The 16,871-nt window shown below is 48.0% G+C and overlaps 1 protein-coding gene across 1 annotated transcript in view; it reads left to right on the top strand.

The window, feature by feature from the left end:
• The window catches only part of LOC109457388 (bactericidal permeability increasing protein), a 28,591-nt gene extending 15,474 nt beyond the window's left edge, over positions 1–13,117 (top strand). Inside the window, exons 8-15 of the mRNA XM_019750246.2 lie at positions 936–1,112; positions 2,206–2,265; positions 3,652–3,819; positions 4,924–4,991; positions 7,215–7,257; positions 9,798–9,861; positions 10,933–11,009; positions 12,886–13,117. Coding sequence (XP_019605805.2) covers positions 936–1,112; positions 2,206–2,265; positions 3,652–3,819; positions 4,924–4,991; positions 7,215–7,257; positions 9,798–9,861; positions 10,933–11,009; positions 12,886–12,924 — 696 coding nt within the window. The 3' untranslated portion in view covers positions 12,925–13,117. The remainder of the gene's footprint in view (positions 1–935; positions 1,113–2,205; positions 2,266–3,651; positions 3,820–4,923; positions 4,992–7,214; positions 7,258–9,797; positions 9,862–10,932; positions 11,010–12,885) is intronic.
• The last annotated feature ends 3,754 nt before the right edge of the window (positions 13,118–16,871 follow it).

Genomic DNA, 16,871 nt, shown 5'->3' with positions numbered 1-16,871 from the left:
AAGTATGACACACTCACATACCCACCACCCACATTTAAGAAATATTACCATTCTGTCATAGTTGCCTCTGATTTTTTAAAAATGAAACATCATAGAAATAAATAGCTCAGGCCCCCCTGTACCCCCTCTCCAAACCTGCCCCTCCCACCCCTCTGAGGTGATCACACTGATGACGTCGTGTGTCCTTCTTGCCTGTGTTTTTGTACTTTTACTCCATATCTATGTCTGTCAATAATTCTTACACAATATGTTTTATAGGTCTTTAAATTTTACATAAATGGTATCCTACCATATGTATCCATCTGCAATGTGCTTTTTTATAACTCAGAATTATTTTTTTAGCTAAATAAATGATTTGCTTTCGTAACATGGTGCCAAATTGTTCTTCAGACACATATGAACCTATATTCTCCAGCAGCATATGAAACTCTCACCCAAAACTGGATAATATGGATTCAAAAAACACCCACAACACAGAAGAGTTTACCTCTTTCTTTAAAATGATTGTTAGTTTGATAGATTAAAAACAAACAAACAGAACCTGTTGTTCTTTTAGTAGAATTTCGGTGCTTCCTGGCAAGATTGAGGCAGAGCAGGTGGAAAGGTTGGGAGCTGCCAGACCATGGATACTCGGGTTCAATTCTGGGCTGGCACTTACCTCCCAAGGGGCCTGGGGCAAGTCAGTTCACCCCTCTGTGCCTCAGTGTCATCTCCTGTAAAACGAACACTGTCGCACCTGCCTCACAGGGTTGGCAGGAAGAACAGTTAGACACAAGCACCCAGGAGGCATTGGATGGCTTCTGTTGGCTTCTGGCCATCGCTTTCTCCTCTGTGAACGCATGGTTGGTCTCCTCAGCCTATTTTTTCCTGGAATGGACACACTGACCTCTAATTCCTGAAGGATGCCGGTCTCACTCTGTTGCCTCCACCCCCAGGGGGAGTTTTTCAGTCTGGCCCACCGCAACCCCCCTCCCTTTGCCCCGCCGGCACTGGCCTTTCCCACCGACCACGACCGTATGATGTATCTGGGCATCTCCGACTATTTCTTCAACACGGCCGGGCTCGTGTACCAACAGGCGGGAGTCCTGAACCTGACCGTCAAGGACGACATGGTAAGGCCAGGCTGGGGGTGGATGTGGGAAGACGTCTCAGAGTGCAAGGGATGGTCTGGGTTTGAGTCTTTGTTCACACTAGGGGAGATCAAGTTCTGGACGCTAGAGTCAGCCCGACCTGAGTTTGAACATCAGCCCCCACTTTTCCAGCTAGGTCCCCTCTCAGCCAATTATTCAACCTCTCCGAACCTCAATTTCCTCATCTGTAAAACACAAAGAACAGTATCTTACTCCAAAGGAGGGTAGAGAGGATTAAATGAGATATAAATGCATGAAAAGCTCTCAGCACCGGCTTAGCAGGTAGGAAGCACTCGATGAGTACTACAGGTGACAGGCAGCATTGACGGGGTACTTGCCACACGCCACGCTCTGTAATCCAGTCTTAGCATCATATCATCATCATTATCACCACCCTCATTGTCTCAGTCTATATATTCGTGGCTGAGTCCTGCTCTGGGCCTCAGTTTACCCATCTGTAAAATGAGAAGATGACCAACCTCTCCAGAGTCTAGGTATGACCTGATCCCAACCCAGTCACCAACTGTATGGGTTTCCTCCTATGCTGCTCCTGGAAGAGATGCCAGATTCTCCCTCTCTGTAGGGGCACCTCAGGGATGCTGAGCCCCCACCTATTCCCTGCAGAAATAAACAAAGACCACCCGCATGAGAACTCTTCAGAGCAAGGGGGTCAGCAACTATCATGTGACATTTGGCAGAGACGCAAAGACAGGCAAAGGGGTGGGAAAACTTTGTAGTGAGAAAAAGAGAGGGCTTCAGGGATGTGCTTAGGGACATTACAGACTGGGGGGAAGCTGGATGTGGGTTAATAGAAGCTGGGCATCCTGTGTGATTGGTTTGGGAGCATATTTGACTTGTTCAAAGGCAAAAAGAATTGGGAAGCTGGAGGTCACTGACCGGTCCTGACCATTCTGGGTTGATTGCTGCAGAAACTGTAGGTCAGCGTTCCACTGTCATACGTGGTCTGGCCGTTGTCTGTTTGTATGTTCCGTCTCTCACCCATCATATGGAATTTGCCCAACCCAATCTATAACATAATCCCCCAGAATCCTTTTCTCTTCTTCCCTTGCTACAGATTCCAAAGGAATCCAAATTCCGACTGACGACCAAATCCTTTGGAGTCCTCATACCCCAGGTAAGAAAAGGCCTCCTGTTTCCTTTTCATCAGCTCATGAAGTAGTCTGGGGGTGCTGGGAGTATGGGGCTCTGCTGAGTGACCTTATGGGAGCCCCCATTCCAGATCCAGAGGCAATCCAGCCTAAGAGAGTGGCAGTAGCTTTGTGCAGCCCGTCCCCTCAACAGAGAAAGGCTTCCAGTAGCAAGGTGCCCAGGTGTGAGGGTAGCTGCTGGGGCTCATCCATTCAACAAGCATCTGCCAGGGGCCCTGTGCTGATCATCCAGCAAAACAGGCCATTATCCCTGCCCTCCCCAAGTTCCAGTCCAGTGGAGAGAGAAAATTATTATCCAGGTACCCAAAACAATGCAAAAGGAAATGCAGACTGTGATAAGTGAATCCAATAGGTTGATGTGGTCCCTTTAGACAAGGTGGCCAAGGAAAGCCTTTGTTTCAGCCTGTTCAGGCTGCCATAACCAAATGCCACAGACAGGGTGGCTTAAACAACAGAAAGTATTTCTCAGTTCTAGAGGCTGAAAAGTCCAAGATCAAGGTGGCAGCCGATTTGTTTTTTTGGTGAGGGCTCTCTTTCTGGCTGGTAGATGGGCAACTTCTGGCTGTGTCCTCAGATGGCCTTTCCTGGGAGTACATATGGAGAGAGTGACCTCTTTGGTGTCTCTTCTTATAAGGACATTAATCCTATTGAATCAGGGCCCCACCCTTATGACTTCATTTAATCTGAATCACTTCCTCAGGGCCCCATTTCTGAATACAGCCACACTGGGGGATAGGGCTTCAAGATACGAATTTGAGGGGGACACAAACATTCAGTGCTTAACGACCTCTCCAATTATGATACTTCTAGAAACTTTTACACAGGAGGTACTGGTGTGGAGAAGGTGTCACTGAGAAGGGGGCCAGGGGAACTGTCTTGAAGCTTGATTTGCATAACAATCACATTAGTTTTACTCAGACTGTGAGTTTACGTGGGGGAGGATTGGAGGCCAGCAAAGATGGGGTGCCACCAAAGCCCTCCTCATTCTCCTTGAAAAGCCACCACTGCTTTCTGAGGAAGTAACATTCGCACTAAGACCCGAGGGAAGGGAAAGAGCCAAGCTAGGGAAGAATGGAGGGGCAAGCATTCAGGGAGAGGAAACAGAGAGTGCAAAGAGTCTTAGGAGGACAGCAGGCCATATTTAAAGAACAGGGGTCCCATGTGGCTGGCATTAGAGGCGTGTGGAGTGAGGCTGGCAGGGCGCCAGCTGCCAGATCATGCAGTCTTTAGATTTAGTCAAAAAACAATAGGAAGACATTGGAGGTGTTTATGTGGGGCCAGGACAAGATAGGATTTAAAAACAATTCAATAAAATCATCCCTTTTGTTGGCTGTCCCCACGGGGGAGTGCAGGTGGCCAAGATGTTCCCTGACTTGATGATGGAGCTGCTCATCTGGGCGTCCTCCCCGCCACACCTCACCATGTCTCCCGCTGGCCTGGCCCTCACCCCTGTTCTGGAGGCCCAGGCCTTTGCTGTCCTCCCGAACTCCTCCTTGGCCCCTCTCTTCCTGCTTGGCATGGTAAGCTGTTCCCGGGTGTGGGCAGATGGGGAGCTCTGGACAGGGCCGTGAGACTGCCCTTGGAGTCAGGCGACCAGTGTGACTCCTGCCCAGATTCGAACCAGGACTATGTTCGAACCTGGCTGGCTCTAGGGCCTGAGACATACTAACTGCTTCGGGCTCCTACAGGAATTCATCCATTCGATTATTCATTCCAACATTGGCTTTAAATATGGGTACTGTTTCTGATTCATTCACTCGTATCTTTGGTCATTCAATTATGCATTTGTGTGTTGTTCATTTATTCATTCAATTATTAATTTATTCAATGACTCATTACATGGCTAACTTGAACTAGGCTAGATCTTTTCTGGTTCATAGATGCACTATTATTCATTTATTCATTCACTTCTACCTCTGTTCAATTGAGCATTCATTTGCATATGATTGTTCATTCATTCATTTATTCATCCACACATATCTATGTTTATTCCTTCATTTGTGTTTTTAATCCTTCACTTATTCAAGTTTTTATTCTATTGTTGATTTGTGCATTCATTCAACGGATCACTCTGTCACTCCACGAACATTTGGTGGCACCCAGTCCAGCCCCTGGGAGGGAGGGCCAGACTCTCTCCCCACCAGGAAGCACTCACAGGCCTCAGGCAGATCTGCCCAGTCTCGAGCTGAGACCCCTTTTCTCTGCTTTGCAGATTAAATAGGTTCTCAGGGGGTCAGCCAAGGTCACACAGACAGCAGGCCGGAAAGCTGAGCTGGAAACCCTGGTTTTCTGACTCAGTAAATATTTGTTGAATGTGTGGCTGTGAGACTAGGGCTGGCCTGGACTCCAGTCCTGCAGTCTAGCTCACATAGCTCAGGAGTAGCCTGGGAACTTGAAACGGTCTTGGAAGCTGGGAGAAGATAGTATTTGGTCAACAGTGCAGGACTCATCCACAAGCACGGAGCAACAAGGAAGAGTTGTTGCCTCCTGGGTTTCTGTGGGTGTGACCTGGGAGTGTGGGCTCCTCGGACGGCCTCTCTGAAGCTGATCATCCCAGGCTGGAAGGCCTTCCACAGCCCCCGGCCCCTGGATCAGGATTCACCTCTTAGGCTGTTGCTTTGCAGACTACGAACGTTTCTGTGGAGGTCGGCGTCAAGTCTGACAGGCTTGTCGGAGAGCTCAGCGTGGACAAGTAAGTGGGCCCTTGGGGACGGGAGGAAGGGGCTACCCATTCCTTCTTAGTGTCCGTGGACCTTACAATGTGCCAACTACTGTGTCATTGCTTTCCTGTTCCCCAGCACATGTAAGCTTCAAACAGTGTGCAGAGGGCACAATATCCCCATTTTGCAGACAGTAAAACTAATGCTCAGAGATGGTGACTTGCCCAAGGCCACACATCACAGGGTGACCAACCAGCTCAATTTACCCAGAGTGTCCCAGTTTTGCCCTGAAAGTCCTGCATCCCAGGAAACCCCTCCATCCTGGGCCCACTTGTGGCTGAACAGTGCCCGCTGATGATTTCATTCCACACTGAACCGCAGCAGTCCCCAGCCACCCCACGTCCCCGACCTTCCTTGGCACTTGGAAAACCCACTTCAATTACTTCACCCCCATAATTGGGACTTGTCAGCCCTCTCCTGCTGGGAGACGCTGGGATCCATGTGCCTGGGTTTGAATCCCAGCAGAGAAGGTTGTGGTTAGGAGTTGGGCTCTGACATTGAGGCTGCCTGACTGTGAAGCACAGCTCACCTTGGCGAGCACCAAACCCTCCAAACTTCTGGGTCCCTGGCTCTAAAATAAGCCCCAAAATTGTTCTTTGCCAACAGCATCATCGTGAGGATGAAATGAAGTATTAATATGTGTCGAAGTGTTTGGAACACTTCAAGGGATAAAATAAGTGTTCAGTAAGCAAGAGGGAAAGAGAAAGAGATACACAGAAAAAAAAGAAATGCAGAAATGTGGGGGAGAGACAGAGAGACACTCAAAGAGAAAGACACACACACACACACACACACTCAAAGGCAAAGGAGGAAGGGGAGAAACAGAGAAAGAGTGAGAGTAAGAGACAGACAGATGGAGAGACGTATTAAGAGGGAGCCTGTCAGAGAAAGACAGACACACAAAAGGAGGGAAGAGGGAGAGACAGAGAGAAGGTGATAGACAAAGGAGAGAGAGGGAGACACTTGGAGAGAGTAGATGTGATAACTTCAACATTTAGACCTGGCATCTACCTCTTAATCACGTTCACACTGTTTAAATTGAGCCTTGACCCACATTCCTGCCCATACCCACCTTCTCCCTGGCACAGAGCTGTCCTTCTTAATCTTGAGATTGGCTCCTGAGGTTTACATGCTGCTCATTTCCTGTGGCATCATTTTGACAAGTGTTACTGCTTTGGAAACATGTGGGTTTAATTTTGCTTGAAACACCCGTGGGCCTCTCAAGCAGAGGAGCCGGAGAGGATACAGCTGGGTTATAGCTGAGCACAGACTTTCTGAAGTATGCAGGGGTGGGGGGTTGAGAATCCATCGGGCAGGAGTCCTGGGGCTCCCAAGTGGTGAACAAGAGCAAGTGAGTTTTCAAGCTTTGTAGGGTATTGGAGACAAGCGCTTTAGCATCAGGGAGATCTGTTTGAAATGTTACTTTGCTAATTGTTAGCTGCGTGACCTTGGACAGGTTGCTTGACCTCTCTGAGTGTCAGTTTTCTCCTCTGTAACATGGGAGTCGGATGGCCCTTGCCTCTTGAGGTGTTAAAGGAATTCATTGGGATAAAGCACCCAACAAGGTGAATGATACGGATTCAATAAGCAACCATTTATTTCCCTCTTTCTCTGAGATCACTGTTAGAATGCCATAAAGGCTATAAAGAAGGGATAATTTATTGGCTCAGGTAATTGAAAAGTCAGAGGGTTTCAGGCAAGGGTGGATTCAAGTGATTAAATGATACCTTTGGAACTCTGACTCTCTCCATCTCTTGGCTCAGTTATCCCCTATGTTGGCTTCAGGTCTTAGTACCCTGTCACCAAGTGGTGGCAAAAATGATCACCAGCAGCTCCCTAATTTTCCTGGAGAAAAGATAACATCTCATTCCCAGTCCTTCTGGCAGAAGTCCTGGGGCCGACTCTTATTGGGCCAGCAAGGGTCACAGGTCCATCCATCCCTGAAGCAATCACTGTGGCAAGGGAGGTGGACTCTGCCCTTTGGCCAGCCCATCCCAGAGCTCACCACTAACAATGCAGAGAATGAGTGACTTTCCCAAAGGAAAAATCAGGGGGCTATAACTAGAGGAAGGGGGATGGGTACTGGGTGGAAAAACCAGGCAACATCCAGCAGAGTGGGCCCCTTCTCGCCAGCAACTAAACTCTAGTATGAGCTAGGCAAATGGTGTCTCAGCTTCCCCAACCCCTTCTTACAGGCTGTTCCTGAAACTGGAGCACTCAGACATCGGCAACTTCTCGGTGAGTCTGAGGCCCTTCGTGGCTCCTTCCTTCCCCTGAGCTTGAGATGACTGTTCTTGGCATTATTTCAGGAGGCCACTGGGTCATTTGCATATAATTTGCATGTGAAATAATGATGGCAGGGGCTTTGTGGGCAGAGACTTGAACTGGAATTGCTGCTCCCTCTTACTCACTGTAGACCTTGGGCAAGTCACTTCCCTTTTCAGAACTTCCCCCAAAATCAGGGACAATCCTTTCCACTTGAGTTAGTGTGGTGTGATTTAAATGGGATTAAATGTGCGAAATCTGGTCTGGATAATCTGCTCAACGAATGTTTGTTGAATGAACAAGTAAATTACTTTATTGAGCACCCAGTAGGGGGCAGACACCGGTCCAGGTGTGGGGATACGCTCCTGAAGAAGACAGGCAAGCCACGCCTTCTGGAGCCTCACATCACAGTGGGGAAACAGACAATAAGAAATGAAGATTATTTCAGTTGAGATCAACACTAGGAAAAACAAAATGGGGGTGGGGGAGACAGGATGAGAAGGGTGAGGGTTAGATGGTGTAATCAGGGAAAGCCTCTCTGAAGAGGTGATATTTGGGCTGAGGGAACCAGCAAGGGGAATAGCAGGAGCAAATGCCCTGGGGATGGCTCACCCCAGGCCGTCTGGCCTAGACTAGATTGTATCCCCAGGGCAGTGAAAAGCAGTGAACTGTTTCATGCATGATTTATACCTGTATGAAAGATGCCCCTGGCTGGGGTTAGGAGAATGGATTATGGGGAACAAGAGTTAGACCACGTGAATCAGTGGGGAGGTGGGTGCATTTTCCTCTGTGAGAGAGGATGGGGGCTGGGAAGGAAGGAGAAGGATGGTGGATTGGGCACATACAGTATGTTGGACATAGCATTAGACAGAACTTGGTGAGAGACCTGATGTGTGTGCTGAGGGAAAGGGCGATGAAGAATAAGTTTTGTCTTGAGCAATGGCATGAATAGCAGAGTCACTTACTGGGATGGAGAAGGGCAGGTGGGAGGGAGAGAAGCAAGTATCTTGCCAGCCCAGGTAGATGACTGCACTACCCGGAATCACTGCCCATCATTAAGTAGACTCACCCCTGCCTCCCTTACCCAAGGAGGGCACTGGTGGCGGGTTGCCCACTAAATAGCAGCTCAGATGCTCATCAACAGATGCCCTGAATGAGCATTGCCCTGTGACTTTCATGAGAAGTCGCAGCATGCTGATTCTGTCTACAGTTTTACTACATGTGGCCTGAACCTTCCAGGGGTTCTTGTTGAACCCCTGGAGGACATTTCCTTGGATCTCTGAAATGAACCCCCAGGATCCCCACCTAGTGGGTACCTTGTAATCCACCCAACCCCAAAGTCAGACCATCTCGATGTCCCCTCCAAATCTGATGGAAACCCAGCCAGCCATTTCCGTTTGATGAGATTACAACAAACTCAAGGACCCAAAGCAACCTCACCGTATTTTCATGGATTTACGGTTGCCAAGGCTCTCTTGGTAGCTTGACTCAGTGGGCAACTAACTTCTACTTCTGCAGAAAGTAAAAACTTTAAGTTTCTAGAAAGGCATCACATTTGATGAGCCCAGAAAATTACAGCCTAGGGAAGGAAACGATTGTTCCAGGAACAAACATGTACACATTTCCAGGTTGTAAATGTCACCACAGCAGTCAATCCTCTCGAGGGTGTTACATTATTGTTGAACTTTTTTATTATGGCAAAAGCAAAACATATACATTGTAGAACAATCAGAACCTACATATTTGCAAAACAGAGAATATAAAACCCATTTCTTATTTTCACCACTTAGTTAATAATTCGGAGGATATCCTTCCTGACCTTTTGCTATGCATATTTAATGACAAAATGGAATCCTGTGGTTTCTACAGCCCGCTTTTCCATACTCAAAAATATATCATGAATATCTCAGTGATGCTAAGTATATTTCTACAGTGTCATTCATAACCGCCGCATAATATTTCCTAGTATCAAAATGCCACCCTGTCCCGCAGATGATTCCCCAAGTGTTGGACATGTAGGTTGCTTTTAATTTATCGTTTTGGTTATATTTATCACTCCAGTGAGCATCTAAGTTTCTGCCCACATCCTTCATCATTTCCTTAAGATAAATGCCTTAAAGGAGGGTTTGCAGCCCACCAGGCACTCACATTTTTAAGGCTTTTGATGAACATTGCTGAATAGCCCTTGGGGAAGTTGAACCAATTTGCCCTCTAGGCCACAGTGTGAGAACATGAGATTACACAAAGGTTTTTCACATTTAAATACTCTCTGCTGACTTTCCTTACCTCTGCCTTGTTCCTTATAGTCTAGAACTTGGTTTGTATCTGGAACCCTTAGGGCAAAAGAGGTCATTTCTGTGAACTTGATCGGGGCGCAAGGTTTTCACGTCATCGCTTGGGTCCATCTGTCAGCGGTTTTCCATCTGGGAGGTTGCCCCACCTGGGAGGGAGGGTGACGGAAGACTACGGATGCCTCAGTGCCCTGACGTGGGTCCCATCCTCCTGATGTCTAGGTTGAATTGCTGCAGACCGTCATGAATCATGTGGTGCCCTCTGTTGTGCTTCCCAAGGTTAACGGTAAGGAGCGTTGGAGAAACGATTGATTTTCAGTCCTACGGGAAGTCAGGGGGTTAATTCCTAGAGCCCTCTAATACCTGGCCCCAGTTGTGGGGGCTGAGGGATACTCACCTCAAATGAACCTCAAATGACCTCTGACCCAGAAAAGGAGTGGAGAAAAGGGAACCCACATGGGTGGAGTTCCTACCAATCCTTACGCCCGTCCAACCCTTGTGACAGCCCTGTGAGATGGGAGATTATTAATATCTTCAATTTTCATGGGAGATCAGAGAAGTTAAGACTTATTCCAGGTCACAGAGCAGGTGAGAGATGGAGCTTGGGTTTGATCCCACTTCTGAAGCCAGAGCCCTCAGTCTTTTTTCAACCTTGAGAGGAGGGCCAGGGAAGTAGGTGCTTGACTAAGGGCTTATGCCCGCCACACTGGAAAGGCTCCAGGCAGCCTGCCCCTACCCTTGCAGAATCAGGGGCATTGGTACACATAGAGACCCACATAATGTGTAACTAAAATATTTAGACATGGTAAATTAAGACAACAAATTATTATATAGATTATGACATCCTCCCACCTTAACAAATGTAGCTTCATAATGACCCAGGAGACCAGGGCTGAATTTAGAATTCTCTGGAGTTCCAGTTCCGAATGTGGTGATATAGGAGGAGCTGGGCCCTGGCCACTGCCCATCTCTGGTTTCCTCCCAACATTGAGGCGCTTCAAGTGCACACGAGTAGATACCCCCAATCACAAGTCCATGGGCTGTCCATACCCCTGTGAGCAGCTGCCCGGGTCACTAAGGCCTGGTGTCTACCAGCAGTGCCATCCATCACCCTCAGGAGGGCAGTCACGGGCAAGACACAGGTCCTGGATGTGAGTTGGGGTGATGGGGCAGAAAAGCGAGGGTCCCGGGTCTCTGGACCCTGCTGGAGAACAGGGTGGGAGACTCCAGGGGCGGCTTCTTTTCAGGCCTGCATGTCCGTGGCAATCCCCATCCAGAGCTGGGCACACAGGTTCAGGCTCTCTTGGGCTCCCTCTACCTTCTCCTCCCCTGATCCTTATCTCAACCTCCATTGCAGAGAGGCTGCAGAAAGGCTTCCCTCTCCCAATGCCTTCCCACATCCAGCTCCTCAACCTGCTGCTTCAGTCTCACCAAGTAAGTACCAAAGGTCCCTTTTCACCAAATCTGCCACCACAACAGCGACTGGATGCTGAACGCTTTCTCTACGCCAGCCTCGTGGCAAGTGCATTCTATCCTTGCAACGACCGTGAAAGGTGGGGACTCTCAGTAAACAGAGAAGGAAGACTAAGACTTAGAACTACCACCCAGCTATTAAAGCCCGGATCCAAAGCCAGGTTCCTGCTTTTAACCATTGGCTACATCATTCCCACACGACACTTGGTAAAAACGGAGCTCGCTTGGCAGCCAGAGCCACTTTTCCAAGGTGCCTGCGTTTAAATATTGACACGTGTGTTGCATGCCTTCCTTTGCATCCAATGTTCTTCGAGGCCCGTGGCGTAGAAAGCGTGGTCAGCATCTGGCCGATTTAGATACCAGAATGGGTGGCCTCCTCTTGGCTTCCCCACAGCCCGACCTCCAAAAGCATCAGACACTATTTACCCCGTCCTTGGGAGATTTCTTCTCTTAGCTTCAAAGAAACCCCGCCCAGTTTTCCAGCCACTCTCTGTCCAGATTTTTGCAATCTCTCCTTTGCTGCTTCCTCCTTCCCCTTCCTTCCCCAGGGAATTCCCCCAGGGTTTCTGACCAGGCTTCTGTCTTCCCCCACTACAGGCTTTGCTTGGGCACTTCCATCAACTCAGTCTATTTTTAAAAATATTTTATTGGGGAATATTGGGGAACAGTGTGTTTCTCCAGGGCCCATCAGCTCTAAGTAGTTGTCCTTCAATCTAGTTGTGGAGGATGCAGCTCAGCTCCAAGTCCAGTTGCCATTTTCAATTTTCAGTTGCCGGGAGCGCAACCCACCATCCCATGCGGGAATTGAACCGGCAACCTTGTTGAGAGCTCGCATTCTAACCATCAGAGCCACCCTCCCGCCCCTCCTGAGGCTCAGTGGCAGCTCGTTGTCTTCAATCTAGTTGTTGAGGGTGCAGCTCACTGGCTTATGTGGGAATCGAGCTGGCAACCCTGTTGTTCACAGCTCAGACTCTAACCAACTGAGACATCCGGCCACCCCCACCAACTCAATCTTAACAGCCACCTTTGTGCCACCCAGTGCCTCAGCTGCATTTCCAGTTTCTTCTGAACGTCAGACTTGTGTATCTGCAAGCTTCCTCAGTGCCTCCACCCTGAGGCCCCTGAAACCCAGCACGTCCCAACGAAGCTGATCACTCTGCAACAAACCTTCACCTCCTGTTGCATTCCTTACCTTGGTCAATGGCTTTCCCGATAGACTCGTGGCCTTGATGGGAAACCGCTATCACCCCAATTCTTCGCTCTCCCTTACTCCCAGCGTCCATTCAATCCCCAGTTCTCTAGACCAGGGAACTAATGGGGCTAAGAGACTAGAAAATTAGTTGAGAGAGCAGAGGAAACACGACCCCTATGTTCCCCACATTTTACCAAGTTCATCCTTAAAAAAAAAAAAAAAAAAGGCCTGTGGCACAATTTAATTTTTTCATTCCTGAAAATTCTAAGTGAAGGGCACGAAGAAGCCAACAGAGGTGGTTTTGCAGCCTTGACTGGAGCGAGGACTCCCTTGAGCTGCCACGAGGCCGGGATGATAAATGAAGGCCTCCAGAGCTGCCCCGGGGTTTCCACATCTGAGAAGGAAACAGCTGCCAGGGAAACTGCTGACAGATTCACAGGTGTTGGCAGCCATTGATGCGCAGACCCCAGAGGCGAGACCTGGCGTGGCCCCCATTCACTCCTGCCTTTCTGTCAGCAGAGAGGCCCCACTCTGCTTTCTCCTTTCCAACAGGCAGACTCCCAAGTTTCCTTCAGAAAACCCAGCAGCCTCACACTCACAAGGGGTGCACTTCTAGCTGATGACAACATTCTCCTCTCTCCTTAGGATTTCTTGCTGTTCGGAGCGGATGTTCACTACGGCTGAAGTCACCATGGGTCCTGGGAACTGACAGCCACACCGAGGCAAGAGGCTGTCAGCACCCATTCCTGACGGACCCGTGGGGCACAGGCCACCTTTCTTCAGGCATCCCTCTCTAGCTCTTGACCCAGAGACCCTTGCAAACTTCTCTGAACTCAGGTTCAGACAGGATCTATAAACATGAGAAGACTTCCCTGTCCCTTAGAAATGTGTGTGGTGTATATTTTAGGGATTATGAGCTTCTTTCAAAGGCTAAGCCTGCACGGATATTTCCTCCAAAAATTGCATTTTAATTGTAACCACAATATTTCTCTGGGTGCTTCACAAAAAAAATAACCAAAAAACCCTGTTTTTTATTTTCCTGTGGAATTCTGTGTGATGCTGTTGTTTCTTGTTTTATGTCCATGCATTCATTCACTGGCCATACCCAGCATGACCTGCAGGACCAGTGTACAACACAAATACAGATGCCTTTTTATTTCTCTAATTGTTCTCCTCAGCCCTCACACACCTTTGTTGGTAAAACATGCCATTGCTCCTTTTTGAGGACACCCCTCATTTCACATGGCCCAAGAGTACTTGGGGTTTACTTAGTCCTGTTGTTCCTTCCACTGCCACAAGGTGTCGCTGTTGAACGCTATCCTGCACAGCCTGTTTCCCCAGACCCACGCTTGGGCTCCATAGTGATGGTTCCCGTAATCTATGCTCTCCTCTCCTGTCCAGCCATTGGGCCCAACGCAGAACACTGGGCCAGGGGACAGAGGCCATTGGAGTTTTCAGTCAGTCACATCCTCAGCTGCAGTTAGCACTTCCCCATGACTCTCCAGGCTGGGGTAGAAGCCAGATAACCAGGCCAGACTGTCCTTGGGCCCTTGGAGAGTTTCGTCCAGGGCTTTGGGACATTTCCTGCCGTGGGACATGAGGTATGGCTATCTCAGGCCATGAGACGGGTCCTAATAGCATTTTAGTTCAAATTGATTGTGCACTCCTGGAAGGCCCCTTTGAGCTGTTGACATTTGGTCTGAGACCAGAAGGATGAGGAAGAGTTTGAGGCTGGCAGCGGAGTGATTTAGTTTTAAAAATGCTTTGTTGTGACTTTTGAAAGCATCGGAGGGGCAAGAGTGGAAAAAAGTGGGCACAAATTAGGAATCTATTATTGTCATTCTGACTTCATCCAGGTTGGTGATAGTAACAATGGAGAGAAGCATTTGTGATGATAAAAAGCAGATACATACAAGGTATTTAAAATTTTTTGTTTTTAAAGAAAAATGTACATGTGTCTGCAAACATCATCAATTCTCTACTAAATGGAGGTAGAGGCTCTGGGGGCCACACGGGGGAGGGGAGGGACATTGATCAAGCATAGCCCATGAATGATTTCATTGAATCCCTCAACACTCTCCATCCCCAAGGTGGGAAGGGTTCAATCCTTCTAGAGTGGATCACTCTCTCCGAATCACACAGCTGGCAAGTGGCAGACCTGGGATTCCCCCCCGCCTCTCTGCCATGCTCTTTCCACTCCTCCCAGGTGTCAAAATCTTGTATGTTTGGCGCTTGGCATGTTTAAGGCAGGAGGACTGTGTTCAGTTGCATAGGTTGTGCACTGTAAAAAGGCACCAGGCTGAAGGAACAAAATCCTTTCTCTAATTTGTCCACCCAGACGATGTACCTTTTTCTACTTGTCCAGTGGGGGCTCTAAGTAGGAACAGAAAACCAGCCAGTGAGGCTGGAAGGAAGACAGTGAGTGGGAGTACACCGTGGGATGAGGCTGGGAGGTCTTAAAGACTCTATAGGACTCTGGATTTTGTTCCAAAAAAAATAAATAAGGGAAGCCATTGGAGAGTTTTGAGCAGGAGGATAACACAATCCAATTCACATTTTAAAAAGACCCCTCTGGCTGGAGGGGGGAGCAGAGCTGATAAGTACAAGGACACAACCCTGCCTTCCCCCACCCTCACCTCCTCTCCCACCATTCTCTTTGGACATAGCTGGCCCCCTGCCACACCTACCCTCTACTTTCCAAAACATTCAGACAGCCCCTGCCCCCCTCTGTAGGGAAAAAGTGCAATATTTCTTGTGGCTAAAGACTGCTGAGTGGAACACACTGTGCCCTGGGGACCTCTCTCTAATGGCTGAGAAATAGGCAGTTGTTTAGAGGTGTGATGTGAGGAGCATTCCTCAAGACAATCCAAATTATCTGCCAGGCTGCCTAGAAACCACTATGTGAGCCGTTTCTCCCTTCAGGCTAAGCATTGCCTGCTCCACATGGCTGCTGGTGTGTATGAGGTTTCTTTGTGGGGAGGGAGGTGTTGAAAGTGTTCTAAAATTAGACTGTGCCGATAGTTGCACAATTCTGTGAGTATAGTAAAAACCACTGAACTGTACACTTTAAATGGGTGAATGTTATGGTATGTGAGATACATGTCGATAAAGCTGTTAAAAAACAAAAAGAACTGCCCGCTCCAGACCGGCTCAAAGCTCACCATTTAGAAAGCTTGCCTTCTGGGTTAAGCTTGGGGTTCCTTTTGGAAATGGTGACATTAAATACGATGAAGGGATACCCTATGTGGGGAGATGAGGGGGTGGGTCGTGAGGAAACAATCCCTGTGTTCACCATTTTGCTACATCCTGTTAACGGTCACGAGGGCCCCTGCCCTGGGCCAATCTCTTCATGCTTTTCACCTCATTCAATCCTCATGACAACCCCAAAAGTAGAAGAGGGGCCCCCATTTTCCAGATGAGGAGTCTGAGGTTTAGGGAGGTGACATGGCCTGCCCGAAGTCATTCAGCTCAGTGTTCAGAGCTTGGGCTGTGGAGACACCTGGGCCTGGTTTCAAACATCAACCCCACCCCCCAGGGGCTGCACAACTTTCCAGGCGTTACTTAACGTCCCCGGTTCTCTATTGCTTCCTCTGAAAATTAGAGACAGAAACCTTGCCTTTGTCTTTGGCATCAGGTTGTTGGGAAGAGTCAGTATGTCATTAAGAGGCTGTGGCCTGCTGGGTAGGAGCATGGGCTGTGCTCCCAGGCACCTCGAGTTCAAATCCCAGCTCTGCTATTTACCAGCTGTGTGACTTTGGGTAATTAACTCTCTGGGCTTCTACTTTCTCATCTGTAAAGTGAGGATAATAGTACCTGTTGTTATGAGAATCAAATATATGTGAAACCTGTGGTACAGCACCTGACAAGTCGTAATCAAAGTTAGTTCTAGACTGTATTAGACCTAGCTGGACCATCAGCTCTAATGCGTCTTTTGGAGCAAAAATTATATTATATTATATTACAATTACAATATTATACCTGGTATATTATATTATACCTAGTATATTATATTTTACCTGTTATATTATGTTATGTTATATTATATTATATTATATTATATTATATTATATTATATATTATATTATATTATTATATAAGACCCAGTCTTACATTATAGTAAAATAAAACCAGGTCTTATATTAATGTTTGCTCCAAAAGACGCATTAGAGCTGATGGTCCAGCTAGGTCTTATTTTCGGGGAAACACGGTACATTAGTAAACCCAGTTCTTCGCCATAATGCTTGGCATACAATAGGTGCTCAATACATATTTACTTTCAAAATGATCTAGGGTTTGAATTCACGTGTGAGTGACTCAAAGCCACTATGTCGGTCATTCTCAAAGTATGATCCAGGGCTGCCTGCCTGGATGGGCCTGGCCCCAAGAATCAGAACTGCAGCCTGGCCAGAAATCTGGGTTCAGTGCTGAACTTACAGTGTGACTTGGACCAGTCCTTCTCCCCTTCTAGGTCTCAGTTTCCCCTTCTATGAAAGCAAGGGCCCTGTGGAATTCCAGGAAAAGAATCCAGTGAAATGAGCTCTGGCAAATATTAAAGAATCTTTCCTTGCTGAGAAATTTTCATTTGAACAGAAGCTCCTTGGGGCACCAAAGCTATCAAGACACAGCGAAAT

Source organism: Rhinolophus sinicus, linkage group LG13, assembly GCF_036562045.2.
Source record: "Rhinolophus sinicus isolate RSC01 linkage group LG13, ASM3656204v1, whole genome shotgun sequence".
Taxonomy (NCBI): domain Eukaryota; kingdom Metazoa; phylum Chordata; class Mammalia; order Chiroptera; family Rhinolophidae; genus Rhinolophus; species Rhinolophus sinicus.
Note: the sequence above shows the minus strand (reverse complement) of the source record. Positions and strands in the feature narration are given on the sequence as shown.